General features: G+C 38.6%; 1 protein-coding gene across 1 annotated transcript in view; it reads right to left on the bottom strand.

Moving 5' to 3' along the window:
- The window catches only part of LOC306851655 (protocadherin-16-like), a gene marked incomplete at its 5' end in the record, with an annotated part of 100,185 nt that extends 80,187 nt beyond the window's left edge, over window positions 1–19,998 (bottom strand). Inside the window, one exon of the mRNA XM_079388061.1 lies at window positions 18,214–19,998. Coding sequence (XP_079244187.1) covers window positions 18,214–19,998 — 1,785 coding nt within the window. The remainder of the gene's footprint in view (window positions 1–18,213) is intronic.
- Between the last annotated feature and the right edge of the window lie 6,831 nt (window positions 19,999–26,829).

The raw sequence follows: 26,829 nt of genomic DNA, 5'->3' as shown, positions 1-26,829 counted from the left end.
GATCACAGGAATAAATGCTATTTTATAGTATAGGTATTAAAATGGGAAACCAATATTAGAAATTGCAATAATATTTCACTATCTCACTGTTTGTTTAAATGAATATAGCCTTGATGAGCAAGAGACTCAAAGTCAAAGACTCAAAAACAAGGTAAATAATTTATCAGGTTTCTAACATAGCCCGTGGAAGAAGATGGAAGAAGAGCGCGGTCGCGCGCACGCTCAGCTTAGAGGGAACATTGTGTGGGAGCCCTGTATTTAAGGTAGCCCATCGGGCAGGGCAGTGATACATTTTGGTAGCCCAACTGGAAAACACAATAGCCCCGGTACGCGAGCATGTAGGTCAGATGAGTAAATAAATCCACACAAAATATCAGATTAAATCAGTCATTTGAAAACAGCGTGAGTAATTCAGCTGGACCGCGTCTTCTCTCTTTCACTCTCTCAAAGCGGCTTCACATCGGCGCATCTCGTCTGCTACTGCACGCTGACCCAAGACTTTCGCTCGCATCTCGGGACAGTTGACTTAAAGAAAACGCATGCATCGCATTCGGTTTTGTGATAGCAGAGGGTCCGTTCACATGTCACGCCTTTTGCGCGCTTAAGTTCTTTATTTCAAATGTAGATGTGCAGCAAGCGTGCTCATAATAGAAGTGGGCTCATATATGCATGATACAGGTCAACACTGAACGTCTTTCATTGCTGGTGCAGATGTTCAGCCAGGCTGACAAGTTGAGAACCGTTTCGCGGGGGATGCCAGGCGTTCGAGAGAAAAAAAAAGGATATTCGAATTTCAAAATTGAAAATCGAATGCTAACCCACCGAACGAATATTCGAATAATCCCATTCATTGATGCACAGAAAAGGTGCATTAAAACTCTTATCCACTAAGGCTGCATTTATTTGATCAAAAATGCAGTAAAAACAGTTCTGTCATGACAACTCTCAGAGGGATTGGCATGGTAATGTACATGACAATGGTAATAGATCTGCTACGCTGCTGTTGTACCAAGACTTGCTACTGCCAATACATCCACAACATGATACTGTGAACATGTAAGAAATACTGCTGCTGCACATATACAGTAACATGAAATAACCCCCATATAGCATACATGAATCACCCCATATAGCAGATTTATACAGGAGGGGCTGGGGAAGGTGGAGGGTTTGTGAGGCATGCTGCAACTGCTACAGCAAGCCCTAGCCAAGTATTTGAATGCTGAGCAGCAAGCTCATTGGCTGCTGATACAAAAAGAACCAGTCAGTTGTACCATGTGATAATGATGTCATTATGTCATGTTGAGTTTGACCTATTGGACTGCACCATCTAGAGTTTCATGACAACATTTTTGATTCATATTGTGAAGAATATATTACATCTTAAAATGATTGTTTTGTATTTTAATATATTAAAAAACTAATATAATGTACTAAAAAATCTAATAAAAATCCTTATTCCTGTGATGTGAAGCTGAATTTCAGTAGTCATTGCAGTCAGTGTCACATGATCTATCAGAAATCATTTTAATTAATATGCTCATTTGGTGCATAAAAACAGTTCTTATAATTTTCAGTGTTGAAAACAGTTATTTTCTGCTTAATATTTTTGTGGAAATCATGAACAGCATTTATCTGCTTTCATAACTGTCGCTTTTGATTAATTTAATGTGTCCTTGATGAATAAATGTATTAATTTCTTTTAAAAAGAAAAGGTAAACTGATTGTAAACTGATTGATGATTCATAACTTCTGCATAAAAAATGCATATAGGGAATAAAACCCAGGCCAAAAACAAAATCTAAACTAATTAGCCAAACTAGTTAGCGGTATGATAGCAGTTCCCTTCAAAACTGAAGAAAGACACAGACAAACTCTGTTCTCATTATCATGTCAACCATTACTCCAGCCCAATTCCTAAGACGGCTATTGCTCATCACAGTGCATTGTTTAAAAGTCCCTCCACCTTTCTTTCTTTTCTCTTCTCTATCTGAGCCTCCATCAATCAGTATTGCTCTACTTTTTTTTGGCGCCAATCACCTCCTTCCTTCTCTTTGTTCTGTTCGCTCATTTTTTCCGGACTTGTCCCGATCCATTTTTCTCTTTGTTCTCTCTGCCTTCAGTGGCCGCTCCGCAAACTACCGGTGCCAAGGAAGGGTGTGTGCTCGTGTGCCTGTGCGAATGATGAATAGCTGTAAGTCATTTCATCGATGGCAAACGCAGATTAATAGGGATATTTAAAGCCTTTACTTATGCTAAAATCCATCGCAAGACACCAGCAAAAACCCTCACAAGTTTCTGCTTTAACCCACGTCATTAGGCCCAGATTCAAACAACCCGCAGCGGCACCTCTCACACGATCATAAACCTTTTCGGCAGCTGCCAATGGTCATTTTTCCTTTTGAGCCTACCAAGTGTGGTTCTCTGAGATGATGTGCTGACAGAGCTTCAATTAAGAATGGAATAAAGACCGAAACGTCATTTTTTCTCTGTATACTTGAACGTTTACATGCATGCAAATCAACAACTATAACAAACCTTTGCTAATGCCATTTGCAATGATCTGGACATTTGAATTGGGATCCAAGGTTCATATTTTTCTTCTCTGCAATGAAAGGAAGCATGCATGGACTTCTTGGATGATACTTGCATAAGGAATAAATGAGAAATAAATGCCTCTGTAATGGATCCTCAAGGATACTGAACTCAAGCAAGCAAGGAGAGAGAGAAAGCCAAAGAAAGGTCATAAATAATCACATTTGAGTAAGCATAGATGATGGTTAGCAGTGTTAGAGTTGATAGACACCGACACCAGTACAGATTTATGCCACACAAACTTATAAAAAAGAAAACCGCACAGTGGCGTATTCGCTGCAGTCCAATTTAAGCACAGTACTGAATGCATCTTTAAATAATTAAAGTCAAGATGAAACACTATTCTTCCCCATCCAGCAACCCATTTGCAATATGACATATTTCAGAGTGAAGCAAGTGATATTTAATGAAAAAAATTACTTTAACCAGCTTAAAATGTCTAGAAAACCAGCCAACAGACCAGGCTAGGACCAGCAAGCCACCTTAGGCTGGTTTAAGACTGATTTCTTCAGAAGGGCTTTAATTGTGCTAACTACAGTTAAGATTTTAGAAAGGCTGCAATAATATATGTGGTTGACGCTGGGCTTTTCAAATGATGTTACTGAAAAAAAAAGGCATTTGAGAGACGGCAAGTTATTTAATTTTGAAGGAGTATTTTTCTTTGAAATGAAGAATCGTCAACAAAAACAGCAGAAACGTTCAAAGGTCCATTTTGATTTCTTGTTGTCTTTAAAGTATAGTATCAAGTGTCATCCAGGAGAAGAGGTGATAAAGTTCGTGTCTTGACTTAAAAACATTGAGGATGCTGCCTAAAATGTCAGAAGCACGTCTCAAACAGAAAAGGAAGGCTTTGATAAAGCAGTCAGGTTTACACTTGAACCAGACTTCAAACAGAAGGAAGAATCGCTATTGCATCAGAACCCAGTAGGTCCGCATTTCCATCCCTGAATCAAGCAACACTATTTTGACAGCATTAATGTTTTTGATTAGAGACATTTGATGATATGACATGTTCTGAAATTTGTGCCATGTACAAGGTGCATTTGCAATGCATAAATCATCTTGTGTGGGATACCTCCTGGCTGTCTGATATGAGGAAGACATTTGAAGTGAAAAGCAAGGTTGTAGTTGAAACGGCACAGGGATGCTAAAAGATGAAAGCGTTGATGCTTCAGAAGATGGCGGTGCACAGATTTGATTCTGAGATCTGATTCCAGTGGGGCACCTGATGGAAATACATTAGACCAGTGGTCTCAAACTGTGCTGACCCCGCAGCTCATGAAAATTACGACATTAAAAAAAATATATCAACAATATAAACTGTTGTTATTTTACCACATTTGATATCTAATTTTGGAACTATATGCAATTTTAATATTGCCTTTCGAGTGTCTAAGTGCATAGCCTATATTTGCACTTCCTTACAGAAAAAAGCTTAAACCAGCCTAAGCACTTTTTTCTGGTCTTAGCTGGTCTCCCAACCTAGTCAGACAAATCACACTGGCTAGTTTTAGAGAGATGTTTGGGTCCTTTTGACCTGAGAAACTACTTGACCAGGTTGGAAGACCAGCATAAGCAAGCTAAAACCAGCTTAAATCCACAAATCGACTGGTGTGACCACACTGATAAAAAAAATAAAAAATAGGTAAAAAGAAATAGGAAAAAATTAATCATCTAACAAAAAGGTGCAACATTTTTCTGTTTGCTTTTAAATTTATTTTAAATTAACCAAAAAAAATATTAAAGAATACTATTAGTCAAATTATGGAATTATGTTGCATACAAACTAAGCTTTAAACATGGATGAGAACATTTGTGGTGACTAAGTGGTACTTATACGTACTGATTAGTTGTCGACTTGTTTTTGTTTTGTTTTTGGTCAATAAATGTCAAAAGCTGCACTTCTAATTTAGAAATTATGATGTAAAATAAATATAAATTTAATTGCAGCATGTTATTTATATTATTTACTATCTCAATTGAATAGGATCCTTCCTCCTCAATGCTTTAATTCCCCAAGTATTTATGAGCTGTGAGGGAGGGCATATGGAACATCGTTTTCAGGAGAGAAAAACCTCTAAGATCACTAAGCTCGACACTCGTTCTTTCACAAGCTCGCAGACTATATGAGGAGGTTCCCAGTTTACCATAAATCCGATTCTCTCCTGGATTCCTCCTGGCAGTGCACTGAGTCCCACAGGTGCATTTGAGTCAAGCTAGAGGGGAATCTAAGGCAGATTATGATGTCTCTTCCCAATTTAGCACCTTACGATTACACAAATCACTTACAAAGAGGTCCTCAAGAGATCTTCTAATGATGATTTATAATTCAACTATGCAATTTTTATGGAAGCACTTCTATTATATACAGTATACCGGCCATCGCCACTCTGCTCTCTAAGATATCGGTAATAAAAAACACACATCAGTTGACCACTAGTTCTAGTTGGACCACAGGTGGAAAAGTTTGAGAAGCACCGCATTAGACCATTCATTTACTCTCCAGCACTCCATCATGAAGCCCCGATGGATTCTGACTTGAGGCAGAGCTGGAAACACGTGGCCAACACCTGCTACCCTCTCAGCAACACTACGCCTGTTTTACAGAATCATTGACAAGCCCTCTGCGATCCTAGCTACCGCCTCCAGCCTCTTTTAATGGAGCCGAGGAGGATTTGAGGAAGATGAAGGTGTTGTCATTGAAGACCACGTTTCTGGGCAATGCACCATGAAGTCTTTCGAGACTGACTGCACTGCCCTACTCGATAAAGAGAAGAGGGGAAAAAGTTACTCCAACACCTAGTAAAAGCTCAAGAGTGGAAGGTCACCGGTTTTCCATTTGATCGGTAAGAAGTCCTCAAGATCCTTCCTCCTCAAGGGGGGACGCTTTAATTCCCCTAGTATTTATGAGCTGTGAGGGAGGGCGTATGGACCATCGTTTTCAGAAGAGAAAAACCTTTAATATCACTAAGCTCAACACTCGTTCTTTCGCAAGCTCGCAGACTATCTGAAGAGGTTCCCAGCGTACCATAAATCTGATTCTCTCCTGGATTCCTTCTGGCGGTGCATTGTGTCCCACAGGTGCATTTGAGTCGATCTAGAGACGAATCTAAGGCAGATTATGATGTCTCTTCCCACCTTAACACCTTACGATTATACAAATCACTTACGAAGAGGTCCTCAAGAGATCTTCTAATGATGATTTATAATACAACTATGTGATTTTTATGGAAGCACATCTGATTCACTGTGAAACTATATGCAGGCACATTTGATTTACAGCACAATTATATGTGTTCTTCATGGATGCACTTCTGCTATGTCAGAAACATTCTAAAACGAGCCTTTTGGTTTCTGGAGCATCAGATAGACATTTTTATTAATGTAATCAAAAAGCAATGTGAACTATGAGTGCACAGCCTTTAAAATGCATAAAGAAATCAAGTTTGCTGTCTCTTTTCTGACGCAGGACATCTTATGTGTTCTGCTGTTTGTATATCTGTTGTAACCTTGAGATTTACAGATGTGCTTCTTCCAAGTAAGCAACGCACTCTCAAACATCTTATTCTCAGTGTTATTTAACATCGACCTAAGTCATAAATAAAGCAAAGTCAAACAAAATTATGTTCTCTCACCTTTACACTAACAATTACTCATCTCACTGAACTCTAAGTAATCCTATTCACAATGAGAAACAGGACAATCTGACTTGGTTTCAGTTCCCGAGCGCCGCCTGCTCGGTAGCATTATTGCATTCTCGTTATTGCAGCTGGCAGAGTTTAATCAGGGGCCTGAGGTTGCTGGCAGACATAAGGGATGCATTCTTTAAAGCAGCGACGCTCGGAATATGGAGACAATTTGCTCAGCGGTTATGATGTTTAGGCCGGAATATATATAAAAAGACAAGATGAATTACGAGAGGGCACTTCCATGAAATTACAGTGCGCCTTGCAACAAGATGTGCCTGAAATGTAAGGAAGCCCATTTCCGCCTCAGAGCAAAAAATAAAACAGATAATTGTGAGATTTTTTTTTCTTATTTATTTTTGGGAGAGCCATATTATGGGACGTAAAAACCCAATTCTGAGTAACATTTATTTATTTACAATCTGAGCTGGAAACTCAATTTTACTTGTTTAGGGCTGTTTAGATATTTTTGCTAGAAAAAAAGACAAGTGACAGAGAAGGAAGAATAAAGAGACGCCAAGCAAACATTGGCCAGGAAGTGACACCGGTGGGGAAGCATTCACAGCTAAATCCAGCTGCTGATTTGAGGCTTCATTCTAACTGCTCAGACACCACTGTACCTCTGGAGTGTATTTTCCTTTCTCTCTTTCTTTCTGTCGCTCATCCATCACTATCTTCACAGAATCTTGGCAGGGATCTTCAGAGGTCCTGCTCACCTGCAGCACAAAGTCTGGCAAAAAACAGCATCTAATGACGAGCAGGATGGACAGTCCCCACCCAAACAGCACTACCCCGATTCCAGATGTGAGCTTGGACCCGAAAACCATAGTAAAATCCTGTCCCTCAAGAGCCATAGGCTTCAAAAGAATGCAACTCTGTCAAATATAAAAGAAAAACAAATGTTTGCTCTTCTGAAATCAAATCAAATTAAGGAAATATAGTTTTTGTCAATCTCCTGTAAAAACAAGCTGATAATTGCTTATACACTTATATCTAATGTTATTAAGCTAGAGTTTTTAAAGATTTATTTTAAGTGAGCATTGACATGATTTATTTTAAGCGATGACAAAGGTAATCTAAATTGTATAAATAGAGGAAATGAGCATGCATAATATCAACCGATATACTGTCTGCTAAGCCTCACATTTTCATTTGTATCAAACTTAATATGGCATCTACCTTGACTAAGATCCAAGGCCTGACTAGTGACTACCAAACAGCTGTAATGAAAACACAGAACAAACCACAAGACCATGAAAGACTTCACAATTTTTCATCAACTCGTCCCAAGTAACTATTCCAAAATCTCTAATACCAAAACCACCAAACGGTCCATAAGTCTTTCTTCTCCCTCTTTCTTGCTGTTGTCTTACCACACACATACATCTTAAATTTGTCACTGCTAAGCAATGCACAGTGAGCACTTTCCTTCACACCCTAGTAAGTCATTACTTTTTCCCCCATTTTCCCCCTTGCTACAGTTGGACAGATGCATTGGATTTGAATTGATGGGCTCTACGTGCTATAAAAACACAGGCAGTTGCCTCAAGTGGAGCAACTCTGACCTGGACACCCACAAAACGTCCAGATGTACGTCCATGTTTATATTCGCTTCAGTGCGCCCGCTTGGCCTCAAACGAAGTGCTCGAGGAAGTATTATATTTGCAAACACATTAAGTAGTACATCTCGTTTCCTGCAATTTGTCTGCTCTGTGTAAATACTGTGCTAAACCACAGAGCCGGGGTAGCAGGGGCACAGCAGTTAACAGCAGGAAAGAGCAGCACTGAGGACAGGAGTATGCCACCGAGACTGTCTGCCTGGCTTTCCATCTTCTTGTATTTGCTTAGTTGGTTACATTGATTGCAAGGTTTGCCTGTAAACAACTGCACACAACTAAACAGGGAGCTCAGAAGTTAATATCAGTAAGGCAACATTCAACAACATGAAGAGAATTTGTAACCATTCAATTGCCATTTCTTTTTTCTGTTTATGCAGAAACATCTACAAAACGTGCAAACATTGCCGTGTAATGAGAACTGCAATTTATCAAAGTGCAAAACAGCCCAATAAGTATGTGTGTGTGTGAGTGTACATTTTTCCCAGGGTCTTGCTTTCTATATTTTGCTTTTTTTGATATGTGTTTACATTTATTTTACTCTTTAATATATACATGAGAACTGCATTTTATTGAAGTATATATGATATTTAGGTAACACTTTAGTACAGGGACCAATTCTCTTTGCTTATTAGCATGCCTATTATTAACATTTGTTTATTAGTACTTATCAGGACATTATTTGCATTACCGTATTCTACATCCCTATTCCTACCCAATACCTAAAGTTAATAACTACCTAACTAACTAACTATTAATAAGCAGCAAATTAGGAGTTTACTGCGGCAAAAGATGTAGTTAATCAAGGTATTTTAATATCGAGAATTGGACGTTAAAAAGTGTGACTCATATTTATTGTTTTAATTTTACATTTTACATTTAAAAATAAAAAATAAAAAACAAAATGTGACCCTGGACCACAAAACCAGTCTTAAGTTGCTGGGGTATATTTGTAGCAATCGTCAAAAATACATTGTATGGGTCAAAATGATTTTTCTTTTATCCCAAAAATAATTTGGATATTAAGTAAAGATCATGTTCCATGAAGATATTTAGTAAATTTCCTACCATAAATATATTAAAACTTAATTTTTGATTAGTGGTATACAATTGCTAAGAATTTCATTTCAAACAGTTGTATCTCAGCTAGGGATGCACCGATACCACTTTTTCCAGTACTCGCCCGATACCGATACTTTAATTTTTGGTACTTGCCCATACCGAGTACCGATACCGATACCGATATTTTTATTGTATTTTTAAATTTTTTAAATATTGGGTAAAGAAAACAAATGAGTATGTAAAATGTTAGTTGATTAACTTCATTTATCAAATAGATACTGTCAAACCAAAATTTATTCAGACACCTTCAACATTTCTCACATTTTATTCGCTATAGTTTAGAAAATGCTAATAAAATATTACAAGAACTCCAAGTTAAACTGTGTCAGAACAAATTTAGCTTGATAATACCTTTCTATCAATCAATCAAAATTATTTAGACAGCTGTTGGTATGACAATATTTACACAACTATCAATACTTTGTCGGGCCACCCTTAGCCTTAATGGCAGCCTGTAGTCTCCTGGGCATGCTGTCAACCAGGTTCATGAAAGCCTGAATTTAAATTTTTTCCATTACTTGGTCTGAATAATTTTTGGTCTCACTTTTGTATCAATTTTACTGGTAGTCCACTGTATGAAGAATTTTTGGGTATAATTTGTCACAGTTTACTTTATTTTGCTATCTTCAGTTACTTAAATTAACTATAGTGCACCCACTAGTAAAAAAAAATAAAAAATTATATCTGGTCTGTGAATAATTTTTGGTTTGACTGTATATCCTTCGGTTATTTTTCACACTTAATTATGCCCATTAAAATGTAATTTACTATTTTTTGTTACTTTCACTGTTAATTTTTTATTTATTTATTTGCTCTATGGTACATCATCTTAAATAGCATTAGAGCTGCTCCATTGCAGCGGCTCAGTGCTGTAACCACGCTTTTTGCTGTAATTATGCAGGGAACCACTCGTTATAAATCAATCATTTTCAGATATAGAATTTTTATTTATTTTTTCATCTGAAACATTTAGATTTCAAAGCCATATAATTGCAGAAACACGCATTAAGCAAGGAAAACACGCACAGCGCGCGCACTTATGTGTACCGGAGCAGATGAAAGGGACAGAACAGCCTAGCGCATTTCACACAGGCTGATAGTTTCACTTGTGTTTCACTCGTGTTCAATGCTTAAGGTTAAAAATAAATGATGTTTAAAGTGAATGAATGCCCCTATATGTTGTCATATATTTACGATTTAGTTTTAATTCAAATGATGCGTGCTGAGCGAACATCAATAAAGATCACACCACTCTCTATCTCTCTCTCCCTACTGTTAAGTAACTTGTGCATTGTTTTACTTACTCGTTTTTGACATTTCCCACCGAAGTACAAACTTTCCAGTGATATCTGTGAGAAAGGGATATTCACTCGACAAGCATCTGCGCCGCCGCGCGCTGGATCCACTCAGCGTGTTTTGCTTATCAGCTTGCTCACATCAGCTATACAGGCATTAATACTGAATGTTTAACATTATATTCATTGCATGTACATTTTTAGACATCCTTAATCTCTAATAACTACATTCTGCTGTCTGTTTTTCTGTTGTTGGTGTTTCTTTGTCTGAATATGGCACTGATCACATGCGTGGTATCGGCGTTTAGTATCGGGCATTTTAACGAATACGAGTACGAGTACATGAGCTCAGTATCGACCCGATACCCGATACCAGTATCGGTATCGGTGCATCCCTAATCTCAGCCAAATATTATGCTATCCTAACCATACATCAATGGAAAGATTATTTATTCAGCTTTCAGATGATGTATAAATCTCAATTTCCAAAAATGTACTATTATGACTGGTTTTGTGGTCCAGGGTAACAAATACAGATAGCAAACCAATAACTGAAAAAAATATAAATTACACATTTGTCATTGTCAACTAGTTGAACTAAATGAATCACTGCAATCGCTATATCTTGCATTCGAGTAAATAAACGGCATTCAAATCGGTCAATTCTATCCAAATCTCTTTATTCTTACAAAAACCAACAACATAAATAGTCAACTTCCATAACCAAAAGTGGTCATGTTGAGCTCCCCAGGCATGTCTACACAGTCTCTGCTTCAGAATCCAAAGAGATTTATCAAAAAAATGGTTGCTATGATCCTCTTATTCAAGGCCGTTGTGAAAACAAGCAAAAACTATGCAAAGTTGTCTGGCACCAAACCAGACTGGAGGAATGATCGTCTTTTGTGTCCACTAAAGCAGTGTGACCAAGTCATTGGAAAAGCGAGAGACCAGAGTAAAAAGGCAGCATCTGAGGCATATTCTGAAACAAAAAAACTGGACATCTGATCAAGAGAAAAATGCCATATGGTAGAGTGTGTGCAGCTTAATGAGGCATGCAGACATCCAGTCCTCCTCAGACCAGCAACCAGGTCCATGCAAAAGCCTGCTGAGCTCCGCTTTTTGATATATTGAGTCTAGCATTCAAAGAAAAACTGAGCCAGTGAGTAAAAGCATAGCAGTGAGATCAATGTAAATTTGCTGTAAACTATTTTTGAAGAAACACAGCAAAAACAGATTACATTAAATGCATATAATTTCTCAATATTCCTACAATATTCATACAATTTAACTACTTTAGATCATATTTCATCAATACGTTTAAAGTATTAGACAAGAAATAGATGACTCAAATTAATTTAGAGTGCCTGAACATACTATGTAAAAATTTATTGAATACTGCTGAAGATTCAGAAACACAAAGTAATTCAAGAAATACAAAAATAAATCAATTTAAAATATATTAAAATAAAAAAATGTCTAATTTTCTGTCCTTTTTAGATGTTTGTTTATAAATATATTAATTTATGCAAAATTTTTCATAGTCCAGATGCATACTGGATCTCCTGAGTGTTCTGCTAACTGCTATAGAAAAGTGTGAAAAATAAGTAAGCTAAGGAATCACACATACTACCAAGTTTTTGGACAGCAGTTGCTGTCAGTATCCCGAAACCTCTTTCTACTTCTGACTTTCCAACAATTTGGCTGATTTAATGTCTGAAGATGGAGGAAAAGAGACACAGCCTGAGTGCACTTGTCTGATGCTGTGAGTGATCACATCTCTGGCTGCAGTGATATGAGTAATATGCCCCAAATTGTCCCGAACACGAATACACCTTTGAAAAACCTGGCAATGAGATAAAGACATATAGTGCTGCCCTTGACCAAAGAAAGCCCTGCGATTCTATTTTTTAAGGCATGAGGGTAATCAAAGACTGTGGAAGATAAATGGAACATTATCAGTGATGTCTTTTCAAGGACAGAGTAAGACTTGGAGTTCACTTCCAGCAGAGAGTTTCCGAGGCACGAATGAGACAGGAAACGTCTTCGAGGCTACAAAGGAAAACTGATAGATGCACAAGTTGTACTCAGAGTTCTGAAACAGGCAAATGCCAAAATATTTTGGTTTGGCTCAAATATTCAAATATTCGGAGTTCTGAAAGAGCCTCCAGTGTTGACAGATCTCTCTAAGAACATTGTGGGGTGGTTTGGTTGTTCTGACACCCTCCTAATGAGCTGTGAAGTCAGATCAGATAAGGAAGGATCCATGAGGAAGGAAGAACATCCCATAAAAGCCAGGGAATCTTTAGGATTGTTGGCAATCCTCATTTCCCCGCCTCAGATGACTATTGGGCTGGAAGATCAAAAAACATTATATATATATTTAATCTAAAATGCCATCTTGCATTTTTCTCAATTTCTCAAATTAAAATTCCAACCAGCCACTGTAGCTGAGAAGATTCAAAAGAGTAAAAATCTACATAAAAATAAAGATGTTTTACACAGTGATTTTACTGAATGAACGCAAGACAAAATATTAACTATAACTATAAATATAAAAATCAATATCTCTCAACGTACTTTTGAGCGATGATGAAAACAAAAGTTTGAATCAGAATTTGGAAACAATTCACTAAAATTGATTCATCAAAACTGATTCAGTGATTCACAATCTATTCCTTTAAACATGAAACTTTTTTTGTCTCTCATATTTATGAATAACAATTAAGAAAAGAACAATTGTGAAATTAACCTAACTAATCTTTATGAAACGTAATGGCCAAATAAAAAGTGCAATAAAATCACTGCAATTCAATTTATCTCCAGCCCTACTGCATGAGAACGGTACTATTTTCTGGAGCCCATTATATATCATAGAAAAAGAGCACAAACAAGTACAAAGATGAGTGTTTCAGGGAAAAAAAGGTAAATAAAGCCTTTAGAAATAGAATGCCATGCTAACAAGTCTACGCTAACCGATTATTGTTCAGGGCCCTCAATGAACCTGAATAGGACACAGGCCTTTCCTGCCTTATTGTGCTGTGGAGACCTGTGGAGCAAAGACACTCCATCTTTTTCACAGCTCTCTCAATTCAAATCATTAAGAAAAGGAAGACTTGACTAAATGTACCAATTATGCAGCTGCCTCACACAGAGTGAAAAACGCTCGTCACCCCAGTGGTGAACATGTCCAAGACCGCAGTTGGAGTGTGTTGTTAATAGTAGCCTTAAAAAGTGAAGTGTCCTAGTAGAGGAGACAAAACAGCAGTTCAAGCCATTCTTGCGCATCCTCCAAGGAGAAGCCTTTCATCTGTGTCATTCACAGGAGCTCCAAACTCTCAGACTGGTTAGAGGGTTCTAATAATTACACAATAACAGGTTAGGATCAATACAGGAATTTTGGCTTTGGTATGATACCAGCTGGGATCGTTGCTTGCATACTAAATAAACGGCCTCAACTGATGAAATGACTGCTGACAAAAGTTTGTCAACTTTTTAACACGTATTAGCACAAAACTCAAGAAATGTTCTACATGAAAATTAGAGATGCACCAACTGATCGGCCAAGGACCAGTGCAGCCAGTTCTCCCCATGATCGGCCCGTTTTGACTTCACACCTACACTCACATCCGCTTGTAAATATGTTGTCGGCGTGGATGTTCTTCACTGTGAGTGAAGACACAAATTTCGCCATTTGTAATACATGTAGGGCCATAGTAAACAATAGGGAAACCTCCACAGGGCTTGATTAATGCTTGTTTAGGACAAGTAGATTTTTTAAGGCAAGTGAGAGAGGATTTTCCTTGCCTGACTGTACAAGGAGCCTGATTAAAGCACCAATAACAAAAAAAACTAGGTGTTGAATGGGTGTGTTGTGAATGGGGTCTTTAAAACAGGTCTATTCACTGTTATCAGCACATGTTGAAGTAGATCCGTCTCGTGTCGTCTCTGAGAGAATATGCGCTGTTAATGCAGCGTTTTTTTTTACTTTCACTTTCTGTATGACAGAAGTTAAGACATTCACCGGCATAACTATTGCGCAAAGTTTGCACGTTTGATATCCATCGGTTCGCCTTCATGGTTTAAAACAGAAATATTTCCAGTATTGCGACGTAACCGCAAACCCCCATGCATATGTATCTTAAACGCAAGGATACATGAAAGAGGAAAAAAATTGGTATGCCACGCTGTCTGAAACATGTCTCTATTCTTGTGAGCGCTGGTCCGTATATCACGGATCAACTGCGATCCGTTTAAGCCCTAATAGCCTATATGACAGATCAGAGCAATCTTTTATTTACTAATTTAACATGAAATCGTCAAATTGCAACTCCATTTCAATAGCATACAACAAAAATACAGAATAATTAGAGCAATCATTTACGCACAATAAATAACAGAGCGTCATATCTATACACATTTTCTCCAGAACGTTCTCACGATCCGGTAGGAATTCTTCCACGGCCCGGTAGTGGGTCACGACCCGGTGGTTGGGGACCTCTGCCATAGACAACAGACAGCAGAGATTGATAATGTATCATGATTGTCTCATGATTAGGGCTGTGCAATTAATCAAATTCGATTATCATGCGCATCTAGTCAGTAATACCGACGATGGCGATTTACTGCCAATCACTGAACCGGCTTTACTGATAAGATGCGCATGATAATCAAATTCGATTTAATTGCACAGCCCTAATCATGATCATGATTGTATCATGAAGCTGTCTGAGTTAGAGATGAGTGCAACAGCACACACAAAGTAATTCACAAAAAGCTATAGATGCATACTACGGTAGAAAAAAAAGATATTTATAATATATGATACAGGTAAGCAACATTACACAACCAAGTTTCCCCCAATATCAACAATATCAACTTTTTGAAACACTGATTTTATACAATAGTAGTTCAATAAACAATTAGTTAACATTAAGTAACATTTTAGACACAGTATTGATTGTTTTTGCTCAATTTAGCTGATGAAAAAAGTTACAATCAAAGGCACACAGCAAGAACTGTTGTGTGTCTCTGAGTAACACACAGTGGTGTTTTGTTACAAAAAGAATCCACATTTTTTAACTAATCGAGTCAAGGACTCAGTAACCCATTCATAAAGAAAGTAGTCACTTGACTTGTTTCTGAATGATATAGACATTTGAACGAATTGGTTGAATGAATGACTAAATGACTGAATCGGTTGAATGAATGACTAAATGACTCACTCATTAAAACCAATGCAAGCATTACTGCATTTTTCCCAACTTAGTCCAGATTGGGAAAATTGTAATGCTTAGTAATTTCTTTTATGTAAGTAATTTTTTGCATTGAAAAAGGTAGATTTATGTTTGTGTATGCTGTCTATTATAGCTCTTAGAAAGAAAACCAGAATCGACAAAAATCGGTATCGGCAGGTCACACAAAAAAATCGGAATTGGCCAAGAAAATTGCTATCAGTGCATCTCTAATGAAAATTAATAATAAACTTGCCTCCATTAATAAAAAAAGCCACTACATACAAACAACACTAGACTATTGTAAGAAACTGAATTGAACTGAATTGAATTTGAATTGAATGTTAGCACAACTTTGGCAGCCCTAAAGTACTAGGCTAAAACTTAAATAAAACCATACTAAAACTAGAAAACTCCACAAGTAACAATGATATCATGAAAACGAATGAAAACTAAATTGACTGATAATTAACTCAGTTTTACGCTTTAGAAATAATAGTGTAATAATATGAATAATTGAAAGCAGAGTTATGGTCATAGTAACATGTCTGATAATTTTAGACACCCTTGATTCCAATGCCACAAGTCTTTTGCATGTTATCTTTATGGTTAAAATAAAACTGGGTATAGTCGCTAGAGTTTTCCCACTACAAAGTGTGGAAATTCCACCAAAAGAGAAATAAAACCCAGTTAATTATTCCTCAGCCCAACAGCAGTGACACAAGTAAAGTGACAAAACCTAAAATGTAGTAAATCGGCAGTGCCAGTATGCATTAAACTAATCATGCTCCGCTGTGAGGGATACACTGGAAAAAATTAAATCAAGCCCAGTTCAGATGTTAAATGAATAATCACAATAGCCCCATTGTAATGGCATTTGGACAGAAGCTTTGATTCAGAAAAAGGGAGGCGGTGGGAACTCTGCGCTCAGGGATCTCTGATGAAGGGAAAAAAGCAACTCATCAAGTGCCGTGCTGTGATGCTTGGATGTGGATTTGGCAGTGATTTCTGCAGTCTGTGCATCATCAAACTCCCAACTGCTCTTGAGTGGCATGCCAGCTCCCATCTACAGCAGTCGTTCATGCCACAGCCTGAGAGACAGTTGGTTTGGACCTCGTCCTTGGCAAGTTCACTTTGATGGTTGTAAGGATAGACTTAGTAACTCCTTATATTGTTCTCGTGTTGAAAACTGAAGTCTTTTGGCAACTGTCTGTAAATGAGGATGGAAACTGACAGCAAGACAGGAGGCACTCGATCAGATTTGATTTGCACTTGATTTGTAGACCCGAGTGCTGCTGATCCAATTCCTAATTCCGAACTTAAGTAATACCACTTCTAATTTTACTCCCAGACCTCCCACTTGACCCTGTGCAGCTCCTATTCCCAATTTACAGCAGAAAGGAGTCAGCCAGTCCCAAAAACCTCTCCCAGGCACGATCCTCCCTCTCTCCAGAGAAACCCCAAGACCAAGTTCCCGTATGCTGGGCCCTCTGTCAGCTCACTGGAGTATGTCTCAACCCCTGCCAGCACAAATCCACCACAGAGAAAGCATTAATGTGCCTTCACTTGATATGTGACCATGTGAAATTACACTTTTTGATTTACTAGGAAATGTATTACGAGCTTTGAATTTGCCTGTGGAGAAACTTTTTAGAAAAACACTTAGAAGTCCCTGTACAGACATTGATAAAACACAGAGAACAAAAAAATGTTTGTGTCTTTTATAGTCAGCAGACAACAGGAACTATGAATTCAAGGCCAGATGAGACCAAAGGGCAAACCTCAACTGACCTCTCACACTTTTTAACATAAAAAGTAAGGTTATGAATCTAGAACCGGTTCTTTGTAAATACCAGAACCAAAAGACGTTCATCCACAAATGCAGACAGAATACCATACTAAAGTAATCTGGCAGAGTTTCCTACTTGTTCATTGACATCACAACACCTACTGAATCTATATAAACTTGTACTCTGCATAAATGACAATAAAGTTGAATCTAATCTAATCTACAGCTCGAAACAGAAAGCAAGACAGTCCAATTACAGAACAAATGACTCTAATGATTTGGCTCACTGTAGAGAATCAAACGCATACAGCGCAACCAGCATAGTCAAACTGACTCATTATCTTGCAATGGAATCATTTTCACTTAATATTTAATAAAAAAGAACTAAAAGAATCACTAATGGAACCATTAAAAATAATCATTAAGAGAAACTGCAGACAGAAATGCTTAATTATTTATGATTAATTTCCCTAGTGAAATTTCATTTAACTTTAAATGTGAACTCATCTGCAACACCTTCTGCACTACAATGAAAACCATCGTGAGGTGTAAGTAAAAACAGCTAGTAAAAAAACAATCCCCCACAGCCTGAGGAGAGTGAGTAACTCCCAACTGAAGCAAGTCCAATCTAAACAAAGCTTACTTAAGCTCGCTCCCCAATATCTTACAATTCATCACGCTGGTTTCCAAGTCAATTTCCTAAAATGACTGTTTCCATTTACTCAGTTTACATACTTTAAAAGCACACTCTAACAATCTGTCTTAAATATACAATCATTCTACATAGGGGTTTTCACACACTTCATGCCCAAAAACCCCAGAAGTGTGCATATTAACCAGTATAATACAAATTCAGATACAAAGAAATAATAGTCCTACCTCCATGAAACAGGTCCCTGCTGCGGTGTTCTCCTTGATGGATGCATTGTAGAACTTGCTGCCAAACACAGGTTCATTATCATTAATATCCTGTAGGATCACTTTGACCACAGCTGTAGAAAATAGTGGCGGTCGACCCCTGTCGGCAGCAACCACAGTTACACTCGGCATAGGGTCCGTTTCGTAATCGAGCTGGGTCAAGGTGGTGACGATCCCATTGACTGCGTCAACACTGAACCAGTCTGAATGAGTTTCTTCATTCTGTAGGATGCTGTACTGAACATCTCCGTTGGGTCCCTGGTCTTTGTCCCGTGCTGTAACCTGTACAACAAAACTTCCCGGAAAGGCAACCTCTGGAATAACCAGGGTGTATTCTGGCTGGTCAAACAAAGGCGGGTTGTCGTTAACATCCGTGACCTGAATGGTAAATGAAGACTCTGCCCGTAATGGAGGAGTGCCAGAATCTGTGGCCAAGACTCTGAGTTCATAATGGTCTTGCTCTTCACGATCAAGGATCTGATCTACGCAGATGAGATAGATGATGCTGTCTTTGGTGGTCAAAGCAAACTTTCCATCACCCCCTTCCAAAGACACATTCACATTGGCATATTCTCCATAATCAGGGTCCGTGACCGAAATCCTAGCCACGTACTGGCCAGGCTGCACTCCTTCAGAGATGCGTGGAGAACCATCCTCACTGAGGAAGATGATGGTCATGGTGGGCTGGTTGTCATTGTAGTCTCGCACTTGGATGGTCACGAAGGCATTGGTGACCTCTGGTTGACTGGCATTGTCCCGAGCCTGTACCACAAGCTCGTGAACTCTTCTCATCTCAAAATCCAAAGGCTTGTTCAGAGTGATAACTCCAGTTCGAGTGTCAATGACAAAGTAGCGATCAGGATCGCTCTGTCTCCTGTTGATGTCGTAGAGCACCAACCCATTGTTGCCTTCATCAGCATCTGTAGCAAACACCTGCAGTATATTGTTCCCAGGTTGAAGGTTCTCTGAGATCACTGCATGGTAGCGACTCTGGTTGAAGACTGGGGCATTGTCATTGATGTCCTGCACAATCACATCCAGGATCATTTGTCCTGTCCTCTTGGGTGAACCACCATCAAATGCTTCCAAGAGTAGAGTGTACGAAGATCTCGTCTCTCTGTCCAAAATTGCATTGACTACCAAATCCAAGTAGAGCACTTTGTTGGATCCTCGTTTGGTTTCGAGAAGAAAAGCTTGACCTACATTTCCATCCGTTATGATGTAGCCTTGCGTAGTGAGCTGGTCCTCATCTGCATCCAAGGCAGGCTCAAGAGGAAACTTGGTGCCAATGGTTGTCTGTTCTGGAATCTTAAACGTGGCTCTTTTTCTTGGGAACACTGGAGCGTGGTCGTTGATGTCATTTACTAAGATGGTGACTTCTACGGTTATCCCGGTTATGGTAACTGCAATGAAGCTGTAATGGTCCCGTACTTCCCGGTCCAAGACCTTTGCGGTTTTTATGATCCCTGTACTCTCGTCGATGTCCAGATCGGTGCCAACACCTGTACCCTGATGATCTGAGATGAAATAGTGGGTTGCAGTCATGTCAGGTGGGAGGCCAGCACTAATGTCACCTACTACAGTTCCTTCTGGCTGTTCCTCATCTAGCTGGAGCTGCAAGGTTCCTGGCACCATGGATGAGTGGATGGTCATGAGTTGTAGTGTCACATAGAGGATCACCAATATCCACCACCAAGTCCTGTTTTGATGCAACGGATCCATAATTGTCCTTCCTTTACTCTTCATTGAATATTCTTCTTACAAAACCTGCCAGGACAAATGGAAAAGGACATTAGTCAGAGAAACAAGCATAAGTGAACTAACAGAAAGCGGTTCGACATTATCCAAAAATCTAAAAAACAAAAAGATGGATTACACAAGCAGGCTCAGTTACAGTTATGACAAGAATGCTTAAGTGCTTTTCCACGTTGCATGGGTACACCTTTAATAACGCAGCAGCACACCATGTGCACACTTGTAGTACCTGCATTTTACTGTCAGCTAATAAGTCAAGATATTATTGCTATAGCTAAAACGAAAAGCTTCACTGTACTAAAATGAAAGTGGTTAGACACATCCCAAAAAGGTCTTATAGTCTGATTGTCTTAGTCATAGTTTTTGCGCTTTAACAAATATATCCTTTAAATTCCTGTCATAATGATTTGATTTTAGTTAATGTTGGTATGTTTGTTAGATATATCCAAGTTTAAGATACTTAATTTTCCCTTCAACTCTCATTTCTTTTGGGGTGTAAACTTAAGGAATGTTCTCCTACAGAAGAATATCTGTGCAATGATGGACAGGAGCCTAAAATAGAGACTGTGGCTAACATGACCCCCCCCCCCCCCCCCCCCCTCCCCCTCCCTTTAGTAAAACTATTCAACTGCAGCCCAGACTGATGCAAAAGAGAGCCAAGAGGACCCTTTAAAGCCAACTGAGTGTTAACCCTGTCGTATATTAATGCCAATACTAATGCCCAAAATGAAGCTAGAAAAACGCTGGTGGGCCAATTCTTATATATTAAAACCACAAAGGTCTCCTCTGAGTGTTCCTCCAGCTCCTTTTTAAATTAGAAATTCCTCATCCATAAAACTGCAGCTTGTGGACCTGCAAACTATGATGACCTTGTTGTTGAAATTATGATTCCTGGATTAGGCCCTTTTCTAGGTCCAAATGAATTAAAAACATTCTGTAAGACGGGAGTTTAAATAGTTACGTATGCTTGTTAGAAGAACTTGACTCATCCAGCCCAGCTACTCAAGTACACAGGATCTACAAAGCAGAAAGTAGATGAAAGATTGAAATTTATGAGAGAGCTTATTATCCAAGGCATTATGAATTGCGTGGTTTTCTGGTTCCCTTTGTGGAATAAAATCATTACAGGAAAATTGTATTCACATGCAAAGGGACAACTGAACCCTGCATTTGACTCTGCCTTTGACTAAATCTCTAGAAACAACACTGTAAATCAACATTGATCCCCTTTATAGCACATTTTTAAAAGTAAGCTAGATAGAGGTTGCCAGTGCCACTTAGATTTAAACACAAACAGTATGGACTATTTGCGGTGTAATTTTCCAAGAAAAGTGGGTTTCTGAATTTAAATTTAAATCGTAATTAAAAATGTTTTAATAAAATTAAAAAAAACAAATGTTTTGTTTAGTTTTTTTTAAATAGCAATGTATATAGGTATTAATTGCTGATTCTTGCACATACTGCGACTCACAGATTGTCTGACAATCTAAGCCTAAGTCTCAACCAAGGACTGAAGACAATGAAGACATGAGCAGTTCTAAGATGAGCCTGTCACCATCTGCATTACTACGAAAAGCCAACAAATCAATTTCAGGCCAAGGGAAATAATCATGTCATTCTCAATCACTGTGAAAGAAAAGAGACTTCACAATAAAATTCTTTACAATCGACCACAGGATTTCAGATGTTTTTATAAAGTAAATCAAAACAGAATCAAAATACAATACTTTTGCTCTGTCATACTGTAGGAATCAGAGAGGCTCCCTCCGGTGGTGAACTACAGCTATATATATTTTTCCCCCTCTACAAAATTCTATGAAATGCTACTTCTTTAATTTTCTACCCCACAGGGTATTTGTTTTAAGTAGGTAAGTATGTCTCAATGTGTGTGCAGGTTTAACTCGATTAACTCCAGAGTGACTGGTGGTGTTGAATCTTGCACACAGCTGCACATGTGGTTAATCTAAAATGTGTGTGAATGAGTCTGATGATGCAGGTGTCCACATAAAAGTGTGTGTAAGCGCCTGTGTGTGTGAGTCAGATCTGTGCGTGCTGTGCGCCTCATTCCGGTAGTCTGTCAAGTCTGTGGTAGTGACAGTGTGTGTGTGTGCCTGAGCGAGGGAGCAGACCAGGAGGGCTCCACACAGTCTGCCCTGCACCCTCTCTGGCTTTGCTGCATTGTAATTGGGGTCTGCTGGAAGCCTGCCCTGTGCATATGGGAATCCAAAGCTAATTTCAGTCTGTCAGCATCACAGGGACGGAGAAACACACACACACACAAGCATATGTTTATGAACACTCTCATATTTTTAAGAAAGTACAGGCACACACACCCACACACAATACCTCCAACGTAGATTATGTGTACCAAACACTTATTCTCGAAAGTAAAGCTTCCAAATAGATGACACCCATAAGTGTGCGTCTACACACACACACACACACACACACACACTATATACAGTGGTGTGAAAAAGTGTTGGCCCCCGTCCTGATTTTTTATTTTTTTGCATGTTTGTCACACTTTAATGTTTCAGATCATCAAACAAATTTAAATATTAATCAAAGATAACACAAGTAAACACAACAAGCAGTTTTTAAATGAAGGGTTTTTTTTAATGAAAACCAAATCCAAACCCACATGGCCCTGTGTGAAAAAGTGTTTCAGGAAATTCAGGAACAAATGAGAAAGAAAGTAATTGCGATCTATCAGTCTGGAAAAGGTTATAAAGCCATTTCTAAAGCTTTGGGACTCCAGCGAACCACAGTGAGAGCCATTATCCACAAATGGCGAAAACATGGAACAGTGGTGGTCCCAGGAGTGGCCAGCCGACCACAAGATCCACAAGAAATTACCACAAGAGCGCAGCGACGACTCATCCAAGAGGTCACAAAAAAAGACCCGACAACAACATCTAAAGAACTGCAGGCCTCACTTGCCTCAGTTGGTCAGTGTTCATGACTCCACCATAAGAAAGAGACTGGGCAAAAACGGCCTGCATGGCAGAGTTCCAAGACGAAAACCGCTGCTGAGCAAAAAGAACATAAAGGCTCGTCTCAGTTTTGCCAGAAAACATCTTGATGATCCCCAAGACTTTTGGGAAAATACTCTGTGGACTGACAAGACAAAAGTTGAACTCTTTTGGAAGGTGTGTGTCCCATTACATCTGGCGTAAAAGTAACACAGCATTTCAGAAAAAGAACATCATACCAACCGTAAAATATGGTGGTGGTAGTGTGATGGTCTGGGGCTGTTTTGCTGCTTCAGGACCTGGAAGACTTGCTGTGATAAATGGAACCATGAATTCAGCTGTCCACCATAAAATCCTGAAGGACAATGTCCGGCCATCTGTTCGTGACCTCAAGCTGAAGCGAACTTGGGTTCTGCAGTAGAATAATCATCCAAAACACACCAGCAAATCCGAGAAGCACCAGCAAAGGAGAAGTGCTCACTAACACAGATTTAGATAGATTTGTGAACAATATTTGAGAGAAATAGGCCTTTTGTGTACATAGAAAAAGTCTTAGATCTTTGAGTTCAGCTCATGAAAAATGGGGGCAAAAACAAAAGTGTTGCGTTTATAAATTTTGTTCAGTGTATAATTTATATTTTATAAAATGAAACAATATAAATAACATTTATTTCAAATAATATATACATTTTATTTCATTTTAAACACACTATAAGCCTTCTAAAATTGTTCACTGAGGTTAAGATTAAAAATTTGTCTGTGAACAAAAATATTATGATTGGTTCTCCAGACATTGAGGCAATGTCCCAGACTTTGTAAAAGGCTGAAACAAAGTTGTGTTCAATGGGCATTGCCACTTTTACTAACGGCTGGAACCGACCTCCAAAGGGCTGGACAAGTACCACCGCAAACGAACCTAGACAACTGCTATTTTGTCCAAGATAAGTTTATTTTTCTTGCATTTAATGCCTCGTTAAACTAAATGGCATGAAGAGAAATACTCTTGGATTCCAGCTATATATAAAAGGGTTGTAAATATACCATATTATTTATAAACCATATATTTATAAAGTGGAGTTCATACCGATCAAATGAGGTCAAGACGTTGGCCATATATCTTATAATTCTGCTAATTTTATAAGAGCATGTGTAAAGTGTTATATCACTGTTTCTGACTTTCCATCTTTGGGCGTCTTTCCAACGCTCTGGGTCATGTGTTTAACCCAGACCACTTAATACGACAAAGGGCTTGTGGTTTAATTATAGAAAATGGCCCATTTGAAGAAAAAAAAAAATAACTCTGTGCGCAAGGCACAGTCTATCCCTTGACAAAGTCTGACACAGATTAAATGAAAACATGTCTGCTCAAATTAATTTAAAACATGCCCTCAATAACACTTAATAATGGTCTCCAAGCTGTTCACACCTGTTGATTCCAAGCACCTCAGGGAAGTTTTGTACTTTTTTTATAATCTTCCATTACGAAAAGTAGAAGATAGCAGATTTGTGGGTATGCAGACCACTAATATATCTGAGCAAGTGTTGCTACCTTCCTCCATTAGCCAGACACTCCATTCCACACAATGGTTCCAAAGATCTGACAGAGCAGAAATTTGGAGCTAAACAATCCCAAAGAAGCTGCTCTGTTAAACACTGAAACCACTCTGGCCAAGACGCTGGGGATGAAAACAACCACAGCTGGCCAGACCAACGCTGATCATCTATCACTCAATGTCCAAAACACTTTCCCAACCAGTGGAAGACGTCCACGTCGCTCACGATACCTCAAACAACACTCGTGCTGGAAGACTGTAATGACTGCAAACACAGCTTTAAAGAATTATGTTATTTCTAAAGTTCATTTCGGTTAGATTGAGAGGGCGGATGACATAAAGACAATATATTGGCCCCTTCAGTGTAAATGATGAGTGAGAAAAGGCCCTGAATGTCAAAAAGACCTTAAGAAGAAACCCAAAGCAGCCATAAAGTAACACCATCAATCTCAACATTGGGCAACTCAAATATTTCCATTTTAAAAGATGTTTAGTGCTGGGCCAAATTAGCTTCACGTTGACTATCATTTGATCTCAAGCAAACATGCTGTCACTGGGATTATTTTTCCTAAAATTTCTTGCTTTTACAAGATAACGGAGAGAAATCCAGGAAAACAACCAACCTGGCCAATCGTGATCAATTCCAATACAACTTCTGCTTGTTTGAGCAATTCACTCACTCTGAGATCCAGTGAGACTTGGCAAGAGAGGCTTCATGCTGAAGCACTTATCTACAATAATGGAAGAAGATCTGAAGATCTGCAAACACCAACCACACACTGAGCCTTATAACTACAGTTGGAAACTGAGAACCAATTCTTTTCAGAAGCAGTTCCATTAAAAAAATTAATAGATAAAAAAAATACCAGAACCGACTCCCAAATGAATTAATAAAAAAAATACAGTATAACCAGTGTAGTCTGATTCAAAAACAAATGAATCTAATGAGTCGATTCTTCTCACTAGTGCAATCCAGTTCCTGAGCAAAAATCAGTGGTATTTAAAAAGAAAATGACCACACATATGTTTCTATTCCAACTCTAAAAACTAAAAAAGCACTAAACAGTGTATGTAAACACAGCTACAAGAATTGTTTTCCATTTATCATTAAAAATACTCCAAATATCTATTCCTTACAAATACTAAAATACTCTTAACTAGAACCGATGAGGAACCAAACAAATCAAACCATCAAAATTATTTTTAATTTCCACCTCATAATAAACCTTTGATTAAGGATACAAGGCTTCATTAAATGCATTGTGTGCCACCATCGCTTTACCTTGACTCAATAGTTGAGTTGAACCTACGTTCTCAATACAGTAGTCCAGCATAATCCATAGTAGATGTGCTCCACAGGAGCTGGTGGGAAAGAAGTAAACCATCTGCAGGCCTCAGATATATACGTGCACTGCTAATCTACATCAGATACATTTGTGCCATGGGAAAAAAGGAGGTTCTATCAGCCTTGTTTTGGCCAGCATTTAGGATGTTCTGGCTTCAGGGGACCATCTTTTTCCCACACCCTCCAACGTGCTGAGTGTGTTTGTGGAAATGTTTGTGGAAGGAGGTCTGTGCGCTAAACAAAACAAAGAACCACACGTGCTGCTGGGCCCTTTGAACATGACACCAGCTGATACAGTTTCAGTTACGGTGTGAAATTGGAAACATCTGGCAGCATCGAGTGGACGAGTTCAGTACAGAGATTATGAAATTCACTGTGTGTAGTTTTAACTAAATACAGATTGTACCATCCCATTTGCAGATAGTTTCAAAGAGAGGTATCATGTCCGGTATGCCTGTTGCCATATGGAGAACCGTATATTTGAGTTGTTGCCCCCACAGTCAAACAAAACCATATCAGACTGAGACGTACAAGCCATAGCTGCAGTATTCTGTCTTCCTCTGTCCCTCAGGAGATTCAAGTTACGCCTACAACAAATGCTACTTTGACAGTTATCCATTTTATGTTTATGTACTATCTAAAGCCAAATCTTTACCTTTTTGACTGACATCTACAAAATACATGGTCAGAACAGATTCTGGGGGCAAATCTGTAGAATTCAAGAGTCAAGAAGAAACAATGTTCACAAACCATTTTACTTCCAAAAACATTTCAGGATGAAAAGGAATATTCAATGAGAATGCATTGGAAACTGAGTGAGAAAAGGGCCATAATGAGAAGCCACAATAACTCAAAAGAGATGGCATAGTTGAGTTGTGCACATTTGTAACTGCAAAATCAGTGCAGAAAACATAACAACCATGAGTTTTTCAAAATGTCACTTGACCCTAAT

Source organism: Barbus barbus (genome assembly GCF_936440315.1).
Source record: "Barbus barbus genome assembly, chromosome: 31".
In the NCBI taxonomy this organism is placed as follows: Eukaryota; Metazoa; Chordata; class Actinopteri; order Cypriniformes; family Cyprinidae; genus Barbus; species Barbus barbus.
Note: the sequence above shows the minus strand (reverse complement) of the source record. Positions and strands in the feature narration are given on the sequence as shown.